This window comes from Apaloderma vittatum, unplaced genomic scaffold (genome assembly GCF_000703405.1).
Source record: "Apaloderma vittatum isolate BGI_N311 unplaced genomic scaffold, ASM70340v1 scaffold12254, whole genome shotgun sequence".
In the NCBI taxonomy this organism is placed as follows: Eukaryota; Metazoa; Chordata; class Aves; order Trogoniformes; family Trogonidae; genus Apaloderma; species Apaloderma vittatum.
Genome location: NW_009714440.1, coordinates 59457 through 74704, shown reverse-complemented (window position 1 = coordinate 74704; position 15248 = coordinate 59457). Strand labels below are relative to the sequence as shown.

Sequence of the window (15248 nt, the reverse complement as noted above, 5' to 3'; positions counted from 1 at the left end):
ATCAGTATCTTTTCCTGTTTTAGAGGGTGCTAAGTCTGCGGGACCCAGTGAAAAAGCAGCAGCTGTAAATGGGAGCCAAAACATACCCTGTAGCAACGACAAATAACTTCCATCCTCTGGCTCTCAATGATCTGTAAAACTTTTATATAAGAGAGTTCAATCAGTGACACAAATCCTTAATTAAATATTTATCGTGTGAGCTGCAGATGCGAGTAGTGCCAAACCACAGACATGCCTGGGTGATCTGTATGAAAAACCCTCTTAGAGAAAATGACTGCTTTTGAATCTGTGCCACGGATTGAAGAAAGTAGTTTGTGATCTACGTCATAACGAGGGCAGAGGCTGCTCTACAGATGGCAGCCCTCGGAGTAATTTAGTAGATTCCTCTGAATTCAGAAGAGGACAGTCTATTGTTCCAAGTAAGCACCTCTGTTATGAAAAGACACTATCTAAAATTAAAAGAAACCGGATAGATTACTTTTAAAAATAGCGCAAGATGTGTTTCAGTAATATTTTAATTTTTATGAGCATTCAGTATTAAAGGCCCAATGACCTGAAGTTCACATCTGTTAAGCTCTGTCAGGACCTTTGGGAACGATATAAACAGTTTGCCTTCTGCTGCATTCCTCGCCGTTCGTCTGTGCTCAGCTCACTGGGTTCCTTGGAGATGCCCAGCTGTCCCCTCGGAGCACGTCTCTGCGTGCTAATGCATCTTCTTGAATAATCTGTTAGAACTGGGGCTTCTGGAGCTTTGTCTTTCTCTGGTATTTCAAAACACGTGCAGCAGGTGATGCTGTTGCAGAGCCACGGAGGTGTTGCGCCAAAATATAAAATGCTAAATAAATAGGACTGAGCTCTGGAGAAAGCATTAACTGCCGCTTGTTTTTGCTATTTGAGCGTGAACTTTCTGTTTTGCGTGCCGATGTGAACTAGAGAGAAGTCCAAGACTTGGACTGAGATCAGGTTAGGATCTTTGCAGCCAACTCTAAATAAGGATTAGGATAGAAACAGCTTCAGACTTTGCATCCAGATCTGGACTTGGCATTTTAATTTCAGCTGATCCACGAACCAAAGATAGTAGGAGATTACAGAGTTTGCTTTAAAATTCAGCAGCTTAAGTTGACAATGCTTCTTGTTTTCTTTTGTCTGCCAACGCTGATTAAAAAGCCAGAGCTGACATTCCTAAATTCCCCCAGGAAAACAAAACTTGCCACTCTGCAGGGAGAATTTGAGAGCGGCAAATTCCAACTGTCTGTAAGACCGCTTGTCTAAATTTCAGGGCTTTATCTGCTGGACAGTAACCAGATCTCAGGGAGGCTGAGGTTTCTAACAGCACCGTCAGGTGAAATCTATAGTACTCAAAGAACACCATCCGTATTCTTTCAAAAATATTGTGGCTTGCAAATGATATGGCCGGGAAAGTGTGCGTTCTACCTGTTTGCTGCCAAAATGACTTACACAGTCTAGCACTGCTTCTCCTATCAACCTGATGGCAGCTGCTGCCAACACGTTTCTCTTACTTAGAAAAATCAAGCTTAGATTTGTGGGGAAGATAATCGAGCTGGGGTAAAATGTCATATGGGCAAACTCCCTCGTGTTGTACGGGCTGCTGGGAATGTCGGACCACCCCGTCAACAGCGGCGTGATCCTCTGCGGTCTCTGAGCCGCGTGGTTTCGCAAAGCAGTTTGGAGGGAAGTACGGTTTGACAGGGCAACTTCTTCAATGCCCTCAAAGAAATATTTCACTCCTGAGCACCAGAGGTTTGTGTTATCTCTGTGCTCTGCTGGTTTCAGTTTTTAGGAATGTTAGGTCTGGGGGTTTGGGTTTTGTTTTGTTCCCCCCTCCCCAGTATTCGCTGTTTTCATGTACTTTGCCGGGTGCAGTGCTCATTGACTTCAGCCCAGTGACTCAATTTTACACCTTATCTGCAGCGTGCGCTTGCACTAACTGAAGTAGAAACACAACACCGCGTTATCACCTTTTCTTAAAAGCTTTTCTTAGCAGTAGAGCCATAAATTAGGGGGAAGAAAGGATTTAAAACCATTCTTACCTAGAGAAAATATTTCCCACAGCAGCACTCCAAAAGACCACACGTCACTCTGCGTTGTGTAAATTTTATCGAAAATAGCTTCTGGAGCCATCCATTTGAGTGGAAGTCTTGCCTGAGAATGGAAAAGACACAACATGAAGCCAGAGCTGTTGTTACTGATCAGCCCAAACCTCAAAGGAATCAAAATTTTAACTTTCTTCCACTTACATCTCCTTTCCGTACATAGTCAGGGTCTTTATAAATATCCCTGGCTAGTCCAAAGTCACAGATTTTGACCACGTTGTTCTCTGAAAGAAGGATGTTCCTGGCTGCCAAATCCCGATGGATGCACTGTGAAGGAATGAGGACAAGCACCATCAGAGGGTCTGCCTGGGCAACCAGCCCCTGCTAGGGCTGAAAGTGTGAGACTTTCTTTGGAAATGGAAAGATAAATGAACTTTTGTTGTGAGCAGGTTGGAGAAGGAAAATGCGTGTGGGTATCTTGATGAAAATACACAATCATATACAAATCAGAAGATGAGTCAAGTATGTTAGAGTTAGTTTTTTGGTTTTTCTATGTGGAATAACTTTCTCAGTTACGATGAGCCGAAGGGAGTGCCGTATTCCAGTTAATTGTTCTGTGGGAGATTTGGGAGGGGTCAAAAAGCAGCTGCAGCTACGCTGGGTTAACAGTGCTTGCGATTTCTGTGTGTTCTACCCTGGTAGATGTGCAGGCTCTCAGTTTTCTGCATACTTTGGCATGCATATCACATTCAATTTACTTGAAAAGCAAGCGTTCCACAGGCTGCAAATGAACTTTTTCTGTTTGTATCCAAAAGGTGTGCTAACTTTACCGATAGCCTCCAACATCGCTGACAGGCTAAATGAAGAGCTGGAGACTCACTCTTCATTTCTCAGTAGTACTTTTGTTGACCATACTAGAAGAATCTTTCTCTATGAGAAGCCGTTTCCACTTTTATTTATGAGACAGTTCCACAAATTGTCTTACAATCTGTGTTCACTGCTACCTAAACTCTCATATTACAGGTGCCAGTCCTTGTAGCCAAGAACATGATGGATATTCCTTCACAGCTCCTTCAGTGCCACTTATGGCTTAAGCACCAGGGCTAATGTGATCTCCAACACTTATAAGAGCGAAAAGCAGATGACTTAGACTCAAAAGTATATTTGGATTTCCTCGTATCAGACACTCATGAATCTGCGAAAGAAGTTCAGCCCTGACGTTTTAAGGAGCTCACTTTTCGGGAGGCGAGGAACTCCATGCCTTTTGCCACTTGGAAGCTGTAGCAAATCAGATCCTCCAAAGTCAGGGGCCGCTTGTACAGATCCTCAGCATCTAGGAGAGATCACAGACATGGCGAAACACTAGAGCAACAGCTCCAAACTTTTTTTGGCACTGTGTGCTGATGGCCCTAGCCCTGCATCTGGGTATCGGAACATGAGTTCTTTGCCAGGATTACAGCTCTGATTTAGGACCCACTGACCTAGAGGCAGAAACTCGGATTAATTGAGTCATTTAGCTATGGGGACAACAACGTCTGGGGATAAAGTGATGGGAATTGTTTATAGCGAGTGACAAGGCTGGGGACGGGCTGGTCTCACAAATCATCTGGTAAAATATTGCTATTGTTCCTCTTACATGACAGGAGCAGCTTCTATATGCGTACATGACCGCAAATCTCTTTTTTGTGAGAAAGTTGGAGTGGGGCACAGGCAGGAGAAGGGATTTGTGGTTTCAGGAGTAAGTCTAACTGCATAAGGGCTTATGAAGTGTGTGGCAGTGTGTGTGGCACTGGCCAATTAATGGTCATCTTTACAGTGAAAGATCTGGGATTAGGTAGGTTTCTTTTACCTTCTTCATCATCTTCTGAATCGCTGTAACTCTTATCTTCAATAAATCCTGAGCTGGCAGAGCTGCCTGTGCTGGCTACGCTCTCAAGGCGCCTCTTGATCAGTTCGGTCAAGTCACTGTTGGACTCATCCAGACTTTTCTCTGCTTGCTCAGAGTTGTCCTGCGACTAGAAATGGTGTAAAACTGAGTTTTAGCTTTGGGTGATGCAACGCTGGGGATTCAAAATATGCAAGAGAATGGCATATGGAGAAGGTGTCCTCTGAAGAGGAGCTGAAAACGTGTTTGAACATGATGTTCCCTGAATAGCAGAACTAATGGAGCCTCACTTCCTATGTATTAGTATAGAACCTGTTTTACTGATAGCAATATTCCTCCATCAAAGTTAGCTGGAGGCTGGTCGGCTGAGACTGGTGGATGGACAGACAGATGCTGTAATTCTGTACCTCTTACTTTCTTAGGAAACCATGCTAAAAATCACAGTTCAAGGGATGTGCATGACGTGCACTGAAATGGATTTGTCTCGCCCTCTCCTGGGGAACGAGGCATACCTAGTCCCTGCAATTCACAGAAACAATGGTGAGAAAGGAAATTTGGGGTGACTGTACTGGGAAAATCTCCTTCTCCTACACAACCTGTGATCAGTGGTTGTTAATTCTCTGCCCTGTGACTGCAAGAAGCACGTTTGTTTTTTTTTTTACCTTGTATGCAATGAAATCGCCTCGTTTTCCTCTTAAGTAGTTGGAGAGGTTTCCATATTTGCAGTATTCTACTATGACCATCAGAGGACCTTAAAAAAAAAGTCAAAAGAGTTTTGAAGCGCCGCAAAGCACTTGGTACTAAGTTATCCTCAAAAAGCCTCTGCAAAAGAAGTAGATGCTGTCACTGCTGTTATACAGATGGGGAAATTAGGAAGCAGAGAAGTGACGCTGCAGAAGCACAAAATCCATAGTGGAGAGAAGGGAATTCAGTACTGATGCTTAGTTTTCCCAGCTACATGTTAACAGTTGGTGTTTATTCCTTATTTATAAACAGAAGAGAATTCAGAATGACGAATAACAATGTACGATCCCATGTGCTATGAAGGTTGTTTTACTCTATACATAGATCCATAGCATGGAGGAGTCTTTCTGCTGCCTTCACAATCGTTTGTTTTGGGTGGAGCTAGAGGCAATAAAAATATGCAGGGTAATAGAGAGACCTAAATCAAAAGTGCAAAAGTATTTAGTCTGAAGTTTTTGAAAGCCTAGGATGTTGTATCACTTTCTTTCTTATTTCCGTGCACACTACTGTAGAGTTTGGTGCAATTCGCTGCTTTTATACAATTATGCATATTTTTAAGATCCGCTGCAAAATGCTTTTATGTTTCAATGCGAGCTATTAGGAAAGGGAAAAGCTACAGTCTCTACGTTTCGTGTAATTGCTGCTTTTTGTAATCATCAAATGGAAGAGGAGGTGGAATTGTGGGACTAGAATGCATATAAACATTGTATTATTTTCAATCCTAAGCAACCAGACTTTCATGTCCAGAAACCTTTTTCTGTCTAGAAGGTCCGTGATTCACGTTGAAGAGTCTGAGCTTCAAAGGTCTGGTCCCACACTGCTGACCTCTTAGAAATGCTGCCATGTTTTGGGCACCTCTTTGTATTGAGCCACATCATCGACGTAACAGGAGAGGAGAATCACTGGAATTCTTAATGTTACTTCCCCTCTACTCACAGCCCCAAGCAAAGGCTACTTGCTCGTGCAGCTGAGTGTTAAACCCCTCCAGCTAAAGCTGACCATCCTCCCCGATGAGGTTTTGGGGTCTGCAGCACTACGGCGATTCCTGCAGCCTCCCTGTTCATGGCTCCCAGATCGCAGCAGTATCTGTGCCTGCTGGTTCCTGACTGCTCCTTGAGGAACTGGGAGTCTCTTGCTGAAGGGAAGATTTCTTTCCTGGCATCCTACCAAATCTACCTCACTGAAGTTTTCTTTTTTTCCCCCTTGACTGGTCTTCTTTGGGAAGACGAGAGCTTGGAAGTCTCAGATGACAATAGATGTGAGCACCATTTCTCGCTCTTTCCCCTTCATTTATTTTACTCTGTTGTGTTGTTTTTGGTTTTGTTTTGGGTTGGTTTTTTTTTTGTCCTCAGGTCTCCTAAATCTGTCCTTTGGGAATTGTTTTGAAGGGTCATTGTAGGCAGTAAGGAGACATCTCTGAGTTGTTACCCTGAGGTTAAAGCGCAATACGGTAACAGATAAGGATGCTTTGTATGGCAGTATGGGAAGGGATGTTTTAGTCACAAAGGCCTGAGATTTATGGAGTCCTTTGTTTAAGTCTGCACTTTGCAACAGATTCTTTGTATGATGCACAGCCAGTTGTGTCAGCTCAGCCCCTGCTGTAGCTCTGTGCAGCTTTGGACTGCCTCAGGCTTCCTGCATGTGCCTGGCAAGGGTGAAGTGCTTGAAAGGAGGAGGCCTCGAGCAGCTCAGCCCTCAGCCTTGTGCATCCTCCTGATAAGGCAGCGGAGAAGAGGGAGAAGAACCTTTGAAATGATCAGGAGTGCCTGCTGTGGAGGAATTGGGCACCTATTTGCAGTTAAGGACCCTGCCTCCCTTCAGTCCCAACCCCTTCTGTAAACAACCTGGCAAAGTGCAGAGAAAAAGCAAAAAGAGAGGTGACACCGCTGGCTGGGAGAAGATGTTCAGAAACCGTGGATGCGATGTGGCCATATTCTGCGGGAGCAGAAGCTCTCCTGCGAGCAGAGAGGTAGAAATGTTTGTGCTTGCATAAACTGCGTGTGCCTGAGACTTGGGCTCCATCACAGACAGGTACATCCAACCACCACGGTATCTGAAAAGCGTTTCTGCTCTGCTCCTCTAGTTACCGAGGACTTCTCACCTCCAGCTTTGGTGCAGGCTCCCAGCAGGTTGACTACATTCAGATGGTGTCCTATGTGGATGAGGATCTTCAGTTCAGACATTAAAGCCTTGCATTCGTTAGTAGTTGCACATTCTGCTTAAGATAAACAGGAAAAAAATGATCTTTACACAACAGGATATTTTTGACAGGACACGGCAAGATCCTGTTTATAGTTGGAAACAAAACCCACCCAGGGTACTTGCAGTGTCTTTGCTTTTCAGACTCTTAAACAGATAATAATTCATCCGTTTCATTGTCTGTTGACCTTTATGAAGAGGGATAACACTTTATCTTTTGTGCGACTCTTCCTTTCTCCAGCATGGGTTACAGAGGGTTACTGTCCAGCAGGAGAACCCTCCCCCCAAACGAGATACCAGGGAGCCTTTGCAAGGACAAAATTTTGCAAGCGTTGCAAAGGAACGACCAACCACACCACCCAGAAGGACGTGTTCCTCCGTTTGTGACGGTGACATGCAGTTTAGCAGTGCTTCTTTACAACACCTTAGAACAGATTTTTCCACAGTTCTGAGCAACCCTCCGCTGCAGGTGTTGGAGGAATCCAACACGTCTGTACGTCGAGTCTCAAAATGTACTGGAGAATGTAGAGCATTACTAAGTCTCAGCCCTTTGAGATCTTGTCAACCCAAGAAAAACATTTGCCAGCAAAGCAGCGGAGGTCGTATTGGCACGTGAACCGTGAACTCAACACTTGCTGAAGCACTGGCTAGCCAGAGATGCTGTAGTTTCAGCCTCTGTTGCTGCCAAAGCTAAGGAAGGCACTCTCAGCCCAGAACATTCTGCAGATGTTGGCTTGTTTCCTCTGCCTTCTTTCCAAAACTCTGGTGATGTATTTTAAACAAAAGGGGCTGCAGCCTGTTTCCTGGGGTTTTGCTTTTGCATCGTGTAAGATTTAAATGTGAAGAAACAGTTACATAACAGATCAGTTGGTGTGACAAATGTAACCTCTATATCTGTTTGTGGAATTCTCCGTAAACAAATCTTTCACCAAATTGTGTCATAAAGAAGGAGCTGTTTCAAGCCCAAGATTTCTTCAGTCAACAGTGTTTGTAGATGGGTGTGTACATGGCTGTTATTACCCCTGATTAGCCTTGGCATGAGCTGGAACACGTCTGAAAAAATCTAAACAGAGCAGCCTCAGAAGCATTTCAGACAATCTCGCACATTAAGTTTTAGCCTTCAACCCAAAACTGATACCAGCCTGCTTCATGGAAATGACAGAAATGCAGATATCTCCAGAGACTTTTTTTTTTTTCCCCCTGAATGGATTGACTCACGCTAGATAATCTGCTTTATTCAGCAAAGTGATGAATTACTGGCATGTTAGTTGGGAGGCGCAGGTTAGAGCAGGAGGCTGCTGCCTGCACTGTGGGAGAAAGGTGTAAAACGATGGAGGAACTGTCAAATAGTTTGCTGGATATGTGCAGCTGGGGTAGAGTTGACATGAGGATCAGTTGGGAAGCACAGCGTGGAGGTGAGTGAAAACCCAGAGCTATCCAGGACAGTAGGTTTCTGATGGAGAACAGAGTGTGTCTGGATCAGGGGCTTCTAGGATATTTCAAGGATCTGGAGATGGACATGGAATGGAAGAAACAGCAGGAGAGATGATCTGAAGATCTACTGATTAATGCAGAAAAGAGAGAGCAGCTTCAGAGGAGGCCCAGACAGATGATAAGCTGATGTTTTTGAAATTTCAGAGAGATGGGAGCAGCAGAGCATCAGCAGCCGGCAACAGAAGCCAAATACCACCATAGAGATTCCTGAATCAGGGCATTGCAGGGGTTAATACTGTCATGCAGCAGCAATGCAGAGCAACGTGGGCTATGAAAAGCCGTCCAGTGAGCAGCGATTGTACCTTGGGAAAAATCCCAAATGAACAGTTAAAAACCTCCAGCCCATGTGGTCAATGTACTGGCTGATGCATTTATTCATAACTTGTCTGCAAAGGCTTTGTATGTAAATTTGATATGAAAGAAGAGTCTCCAAGTTCCCCCCTTTTCCACCACTGAATGGTAAAAACTTTCCTTAATTTCAATAATTGCAAGCAAGTTGTCTCTAATTCACTCCCTTGGCATTGCTTTTTTCAACCCCTTGAACTGTTCTACATCTGGAAGGGCTGTGATCGAAGCCTTAGATCCAATTTCAGACTATCTAATGTAATTACATTCTGTAATCTGTTTCCCTCCTCACCCCACAGACCTGGAAGCTGCTGTTTTCCTCCTCTAGGAATACAAGACTTAATCAGCAGCGCAGCATGGAGCCTGCTCGTCATTTCCTGCGTGTTGACATCCACTGTATAATGACTAATTGCTCCCATCTGACAAACCCCCTCCCTTCTGAACACAATGAACTTGGGACCGCTTTGGAGCAGAGAACTGGAAACCTCATTGCCCGCAGGTTCCCTGAGGAGTCTGGTGAGAATCTCAGAGGGATGATATGTACCTTTAAGCATTTTTACGGCAACTGTTTTGCAGGTTGAAGATTTATCAATGCCAAAAGCAGACGCCTCCACCACCTTCCCAAAAGCACCATGACCCAGTGTTTTACCTAGAGAAGCAAGAGTGAAGAGTGAGCCAAAGGGGACTTCGACAATCGGTATCAGATCAGAGGGGAACATGCATTCTCAGCTATGCAAGAAGTACAAGACTCCAGTGCCCAGGCACAACGTAGACCGAGAGTCGATAGAAGCCTGTATCACATATTTGCAGCATATGGATATAAACGGGGTGATTTATATCCGTATGACTCGAATGCAATACAGTATGGGAGAGAACAGAGGAGAATAAACAAATCTGCATTCAGCTGAAGGCAAGGCTGAATACACACACGTGGCTTAAGGGTAAAAACATTACGTACGCTCGTCCTATGAGCCCAGGAAAAGTTGGAGTTTGGGTTAAAGGTAGAGTTGTGGAACCCTGACCTCTCATGATCACAATCGTGGAGATAGCTAGCTAAGGTACTCCGGCCGTCAGAACCCTTTAACCCTTCAGTTATGGACATTTATTTGACATAAAAGCTATACTAAATGGCATTTAAGATTATAATCTTTCTTTATTTTCCCTTTCACTTGAATTCTCATGCCTGTATTTACCTAGTGTGCTCTGAGGGCTCTGACCCACAACACAGGAGAGTACACGGGGCTAGTTTGACCTTTTGTCCCACCATCTTTTTGTTACTTTTGTCTTCCTTCTTCCATGTTTTCCAGCTAAAACACCAAGCGCACGCACAAATACAGATATAGTCCCTAGACTCATCATTGCCCACAGGTGTTACTGTTGCTCTATGCCAACAGAACCTGCTTTTTTACATTTTCTTGCTCCATCATCCAGTGAGCTGAGCTGCTGGATGAAATTTGGTTTGTTTTTTTTCAGGATAGCTCTTTAAAACCAAAAGCCAAATTCAAATGATTGATAAGGAATTGGTTATTTGATAGATTTCTCCAAGATAAAATACCCTGAAAGACTGTTGCCTTTCAGATTGACTTCTCTCTCCCTTTTCCTCTCTGGATGTGAAAACCTACTTTTGGCAGGGGCAGTACCTGGAGGTACTTTTCTCCCGTGCCAAGCGCTTGGCTTCACTTCTCCAGGAAAGAAAAAGAGATGGAAGCTATTTTGAGAGAGACATCATCTTTGTTTTTCTTACCAAATCCCTTGTTTCACCCCCCATTAAGGGTGATCCTGAATTCTGTGGCTCACTGCCAATTCTCCCCAAGGATGGCACTAAACAAGGGGCTGTATCTTGGGTTATACGACAGCTCCACTGAAACTGGGGAGCGTTAGAAATCGTCGTTCTTTCCACCAGTAATCCCCAAACCACTCACCCAGGCGCAGTCTGTCTCTCGGGAACTCCCATTTACTGCTGTCGTAGGGAAGTCGGTCACACTGCTCGTCGAGAGGCATTTCCTCTGGATCCATTATAATTGACAGGTATCCTGTTTTAATATCTGTGGCATCAGGCTAAAAACAGGGTGTGGAGAAATTATTCACAGTCTTTACCCTGCGGCTCTAATGGGAGAGAGCTGTCGTCTGCGAGACTGAGTGCTGACTGGGGAGTTCCCTGAGTCCCAGACTTAGCTCTGAAATTTATTCTGAACCATGAACACATCACTTCAGCTTCCTGCCTCTCTTTTTTTTATTTTTATTTTTTTATATCTGAGAAATAAATGTTCATGTATGTCTGGCACTCCTGGGTGTTGGGAAGAGTCACTAATTAATGCTGGTAAACACCCTGAAGACACAAAATTTATCGCGGTCTTCTACCTGTATCTGTTAGAGGAAATCAGTGCTTTTCTGTGGGAACTCCACGAGTTGCAGTTCGTGGTGCACTGCAGAGCATTTTGGCATTTTCACAGCGCTCACTTGATTCTCCCTAGTTATCCGCTTCATGGCTTATTGCAATTTAAAATTGATTGAAAGCCGGTGAAAACTGCTGCTTCTAACGCTGCTGAGTGAGAAACTGTGATTTGGTGGGTCCTGCGAGCAGACTTTCACGGGAGCAGAACATAATAGGAAAATCACAGTTGTCCACAACTCTGTTAAACTTAGGTCAAGGAGGAAAACATTAATTTATCATAGAATCATAGAATGGCCTGGGCCGGATAATTTAATCACTGTATTCACAATAGGAGGGGGAATTTTACTCAAGTATTGGGGGTCAGCGCTGGAACTGTACTTTGGTGAGCTTCAGAGCACGGAGCTCTGGTTGCCTTTCTCATTGTTGTTTGGGTTTAGGAAAAACAGACCTAACCTCCTTGGGACTTTCCTGAAAATTTATATTTTTGAGTCATAAAAGGGAGATGGAAGATTAGCAAGACTTGGAGACAAAATAATTTCTAATTTCTAGAGCAAACATCCTAGGATCTTCCTTACAACAAGGCCCCATTTAATACCTATGTTTCAGACAAATTTGTTGGATGAGTGCTGAAATCAAGCCCGTATTTTAGGAGATTTAGGAGATTATTTTTTTTTCACTTTCTTAATCTTGCAAGCCAGTTTAACTCATCAAGAGGGAGAAGCCTGATTTTAGGGTACCGTGGAAGTGGGTAGAAATCTCACAAGTGTGAGTGGTCTCTTGGGAAGTCAAAGGACCACCAGCAGAAACCTTGGACTGAAATTTAATCGGAACATTTTGAACAGTTTTTCTACCATCTATCCCAAACATGGCCCATTCCCAGACCTTTTGTGCGATATGGAAGCTCTCTTACTTTTCTCAGTTTCCGAATGAATAAGGTCAGAAGCAGCCAGAAGAGCGTAGCGGCTAGACCAGTGCAGACCAAAATGATCACTTCGATGTTGGATTTCTCCTCAGATCCTGTAGGTTAAATGTACAACCAAATTTTAAAAATTTTAAAAGCCCATGACTGACAAACAGTTCTCCTCAGTCCAACATAATATAAGCATTTTGCCGTATTTTGGACCTCACCTTGTATTTTAATGAAGGCGGAGGTGCTGTCTTGGCCCATGTCGTTGGATGCTTTGCATTCATAGAGCCCTTCGTCGTCCTTTTTCACTCGCTCAATGACCAGGGTGTTATTTTCCATGGAAATTCCTGTTGTAAGGGATTTTGGTTAATGTTACCACAATAACCCACCTGCCTACAAATGCTTTTAGGGGACAGAGGACTGAAGGTTCACTCCCATCCGTGCAGGCCTGGTACGCGCTGTGATTAGGAGGCATTTTAATACTGTGCTTCTCGTTGTGGTCTGGCGACAACCTTTCCCTGATGTTTTTTTTTCTCCTCAATCCCTGGGTAAGTTGCTGGGGGATCATTTAACCAGTAGCATATGTGGCTGTTAATTTACTATGAGCAGACAGGACCTGAGAAAATGGAAGTTAGTGAAGTGGTGGGGAGACAGGTTTTCTGATAGCAATAAGATACTCTGAGGGGGAAAAAAAGGAACTTGGTGAAATTATTGGAGAAAGCCAATGCCTTGAAGGCCACGGGAGGTGTTGGGAGCTCTACTATGTGGAACCTGGGTAGCAGGCTACGCACATCCTTGGAAAAATCACTGCCCGGAGCAATCCTGGATTCATGGGCACCTGAGGGCTAAAGGTGGAATGGGAAGAGGGAGGTTGCCTGGACGTGACTTATGTGAGGCTTTTCTGCATTTCATTTTCCTGATTAATTTTCCACATTTAAATTGTTCCTGATTTGTGGCACAAAACTGAGAGCTCACCTATTTCAATAAGGATACGTTTGGGGCAGAAATAGGGAAGCAGGTCAGGCTTTGAATCCAAAAGGGAAGGACATTTTGAGTTCCTAGGTGTTCTACCTACGAATCCTGCTGTTGTTAACAAGAGTACTGCACGTAACTTGCCATGCACTGTGCTGAAATATTTACCCTGAGGTGTTTTTTCCGAATGTTTTATTTATGTTTCCACTGGTTGGATGAGTTACATGCTTGTCCCTCTAGAATTATTTATAAAATTTCAGTAGCTATAAAGAGCTTCTCTTGGAGCAGGCTGATCTGAATTATGGATGATCCTAGATGTCCTACCTAGTCCAAGATGCAAAATTAAAGTCACAGGACCAGCTCCTGACATGGCATTCTCCATAATTTATAGGAGATGTCAGGACAGAGACCTGAGATGCAATTCCAGGCTCAGGTAAAGGAGCCCACACTCCCTGCCCGTGGCAGCACTGTGCCTGCACCGCTCTCTACCGCTCAAGCCATGAGCACATTCTCATTTCTCTGTTGTGGGAGACAAAGAAAGGCTGGGCAATGTGCCCTGGACCTCTCTGGTAGGTGACTGCCCACAATGCGCTGCTGTGCAGGCTCCAAGGATTTCTCACAGTTGAGGCTTGTGCTTTCAGACCCGCCTGACAAGCAGGTACGCTCCTCGCCTCAGTTTTGTGCACAAACTTTTGTCTCACAAAGGCAGCTCGACGGCAGCCAGCTGTGCTCCTCGATTTACTAACGCCGTGCCGATGCGTGCGGGCTGGCTGCTGGCACAAGAGGGACAATGAGGCGCTGGAGAGGGTACAGAGGTGGGCTGCCAAGCTGGTAAAGGATTAGGAGTGTGTTGTATGAGTGATAGACAAGTGATAGGACAAGGGGAAAATGGCTTAAGTCGTGCCAGGGGAGGTTCAGGTTGGATATGAGGAAGAATTTCTTTACTGAGAGGGTTGTCAGCCGTTGGCACAGGCTGCCCAGCGAGGGGGCTGAGTCGCCATCCCTGGAGAGGTTTAAGAGACGGGTGGATGTTGTGCTGAGGGACACGGGTTAGTGGGTCGATAGGGCTGGGACAAAAGCTGGACTCAATGATCTTGAAGGTATCTTCCAACTGAAACTGTTCTATGATTCTATGATCCAGGCTGGAGACTTACTGCAGCTGTCTGATAGACTTTCGGATTTGTGTGTGTGTTTCCAGAGGTTGTGTGTACCATACAGCCGCACTCATAGTAGCTCTGGAGTCGTAGGTGCCGTGTTTATCCTGCGTTACCTGTGACACCGCAGCCCGCTCGGGAAGCGGGTAGGCTCACCTGATGCTGCCGCGATGGGGTAACCGTTCTTCCTCCACGTGATCTGAGGTTCTGGCGTTCCGCTGACTTTGCACTCCAGGACGATCTTGCCGCTGATGTTAACCTCCAGATCCGTGAGGTTTTGTATCACGTATGGCGCTGCCCTTGCTGCAGTCACAAAAGGAAACAGCACGCAGTAAGAGTTGAGAGGGCACCTCCCTCAACGCTGCTCTCCTGTCTCCCTTGGCCACCTGCGTGGCCTCGCTGGCTGGAAGTGGCAAACATCTGGTTGATGCGTGGTAGCAAAAATCCCCCGCAAGACTGTGGGAGGAGCGGGTGGCTTTATCTGGCTTGTTTTCAAACTGACTAAGCCCTCAGCTCCAGCTCGAACCTCCTTGAGTTTCTTATCCTCTGAAGAAAACAGAGGACGGTGAGTGGGTAGAGCAAATGCCGAGTGAATGCACAAAACAGGAAGGAGGAGGCAAAGAGGAAACAAATCTAAGGCTTTTGTGTCCTCCATCGTGAGTGCAGTTATCTGCTTACTACAAAGCACATTATCCTCCACTTTATCTTCATTTATAAAAGGTGCAGGGACGCACTGAATAAAATCGCAAGCACAGATGAAAAAATACATAAAACCTGCAATAAGGCCAGTAGCTGATTGGTGTTAGTACGTTTTAAAGACCTTGTTTGTGTAGGGGAAGGAGGGCTGGTTTAGAGGGGCATTTCCAAGCATTTTCTCCAGAATTGCCTCTCTGACACACGCTGGGCAAATAACAGACCCCAGTAAGAATGTGATCAGGGTTCCAGTTCTCTCATTCCCAGTTTCGCTGTGTTTTTCCCATAGCCATCATGCGTAGGTGTCTGTGTAGGTGGCAGTTTGAGGAAATGAATACAAATATCTGCCAGGGGAGAGAGAAGTGAATTGCCCGAGTGCAGAGGAAGCCCAGTGTCTCCGTGTCAG

At 44.9% G+C, this 15248-nt stretch overlaps 1 protein-coding gene across 1 annotated transcript in view; it reads right to left on the bottom strand.

The window, feature by feature from the left end:
* The window catches only part of LOC104273441 (vascular endothelial growth factor receptor kdr-like), a gene marked incomplete at its 5' end in the record, with an annotated part of 85897 nt that overhangs the window by 15374 nt on the left and 55275 nt on the right, over positions 1–15248 (bottom strand). Inside the window, 11 exons of the mRNA XM_009868780.1 lie at positions 2052–2163; positions 2259–2381; positions 3290–3387; positions 3904–4069; positions 4602–4690; positions 6785–6898; positions 9266–9370; positions 10644–10779; positions 12027–12133; positions 12245–12370; positions 14306–14452. Of these exons, the coding sequence (XP_009867082.1) occupies positions 2052–2163; positions 2259–2381; positions 3290–3387; positions 3904–4069; positions 4602–4690; positions 6785–6898; positions 9266–9370; positions 10644–10779; positions 12027–12133; positions 12245–12370; positions 14306–14452 (1323 nt within the window). The remainder of the gene's footprint in view (positions 1–2051; positions 2164–2258; positions 2382–3289; positions 3388–3903; positions 4070–4601; positions 4691–6784; positions 6899–9265; positions 9371–10643; positions 10780–12026; positions 12134–12244; positions 12371–14305; positions 14453–15248) is intronic.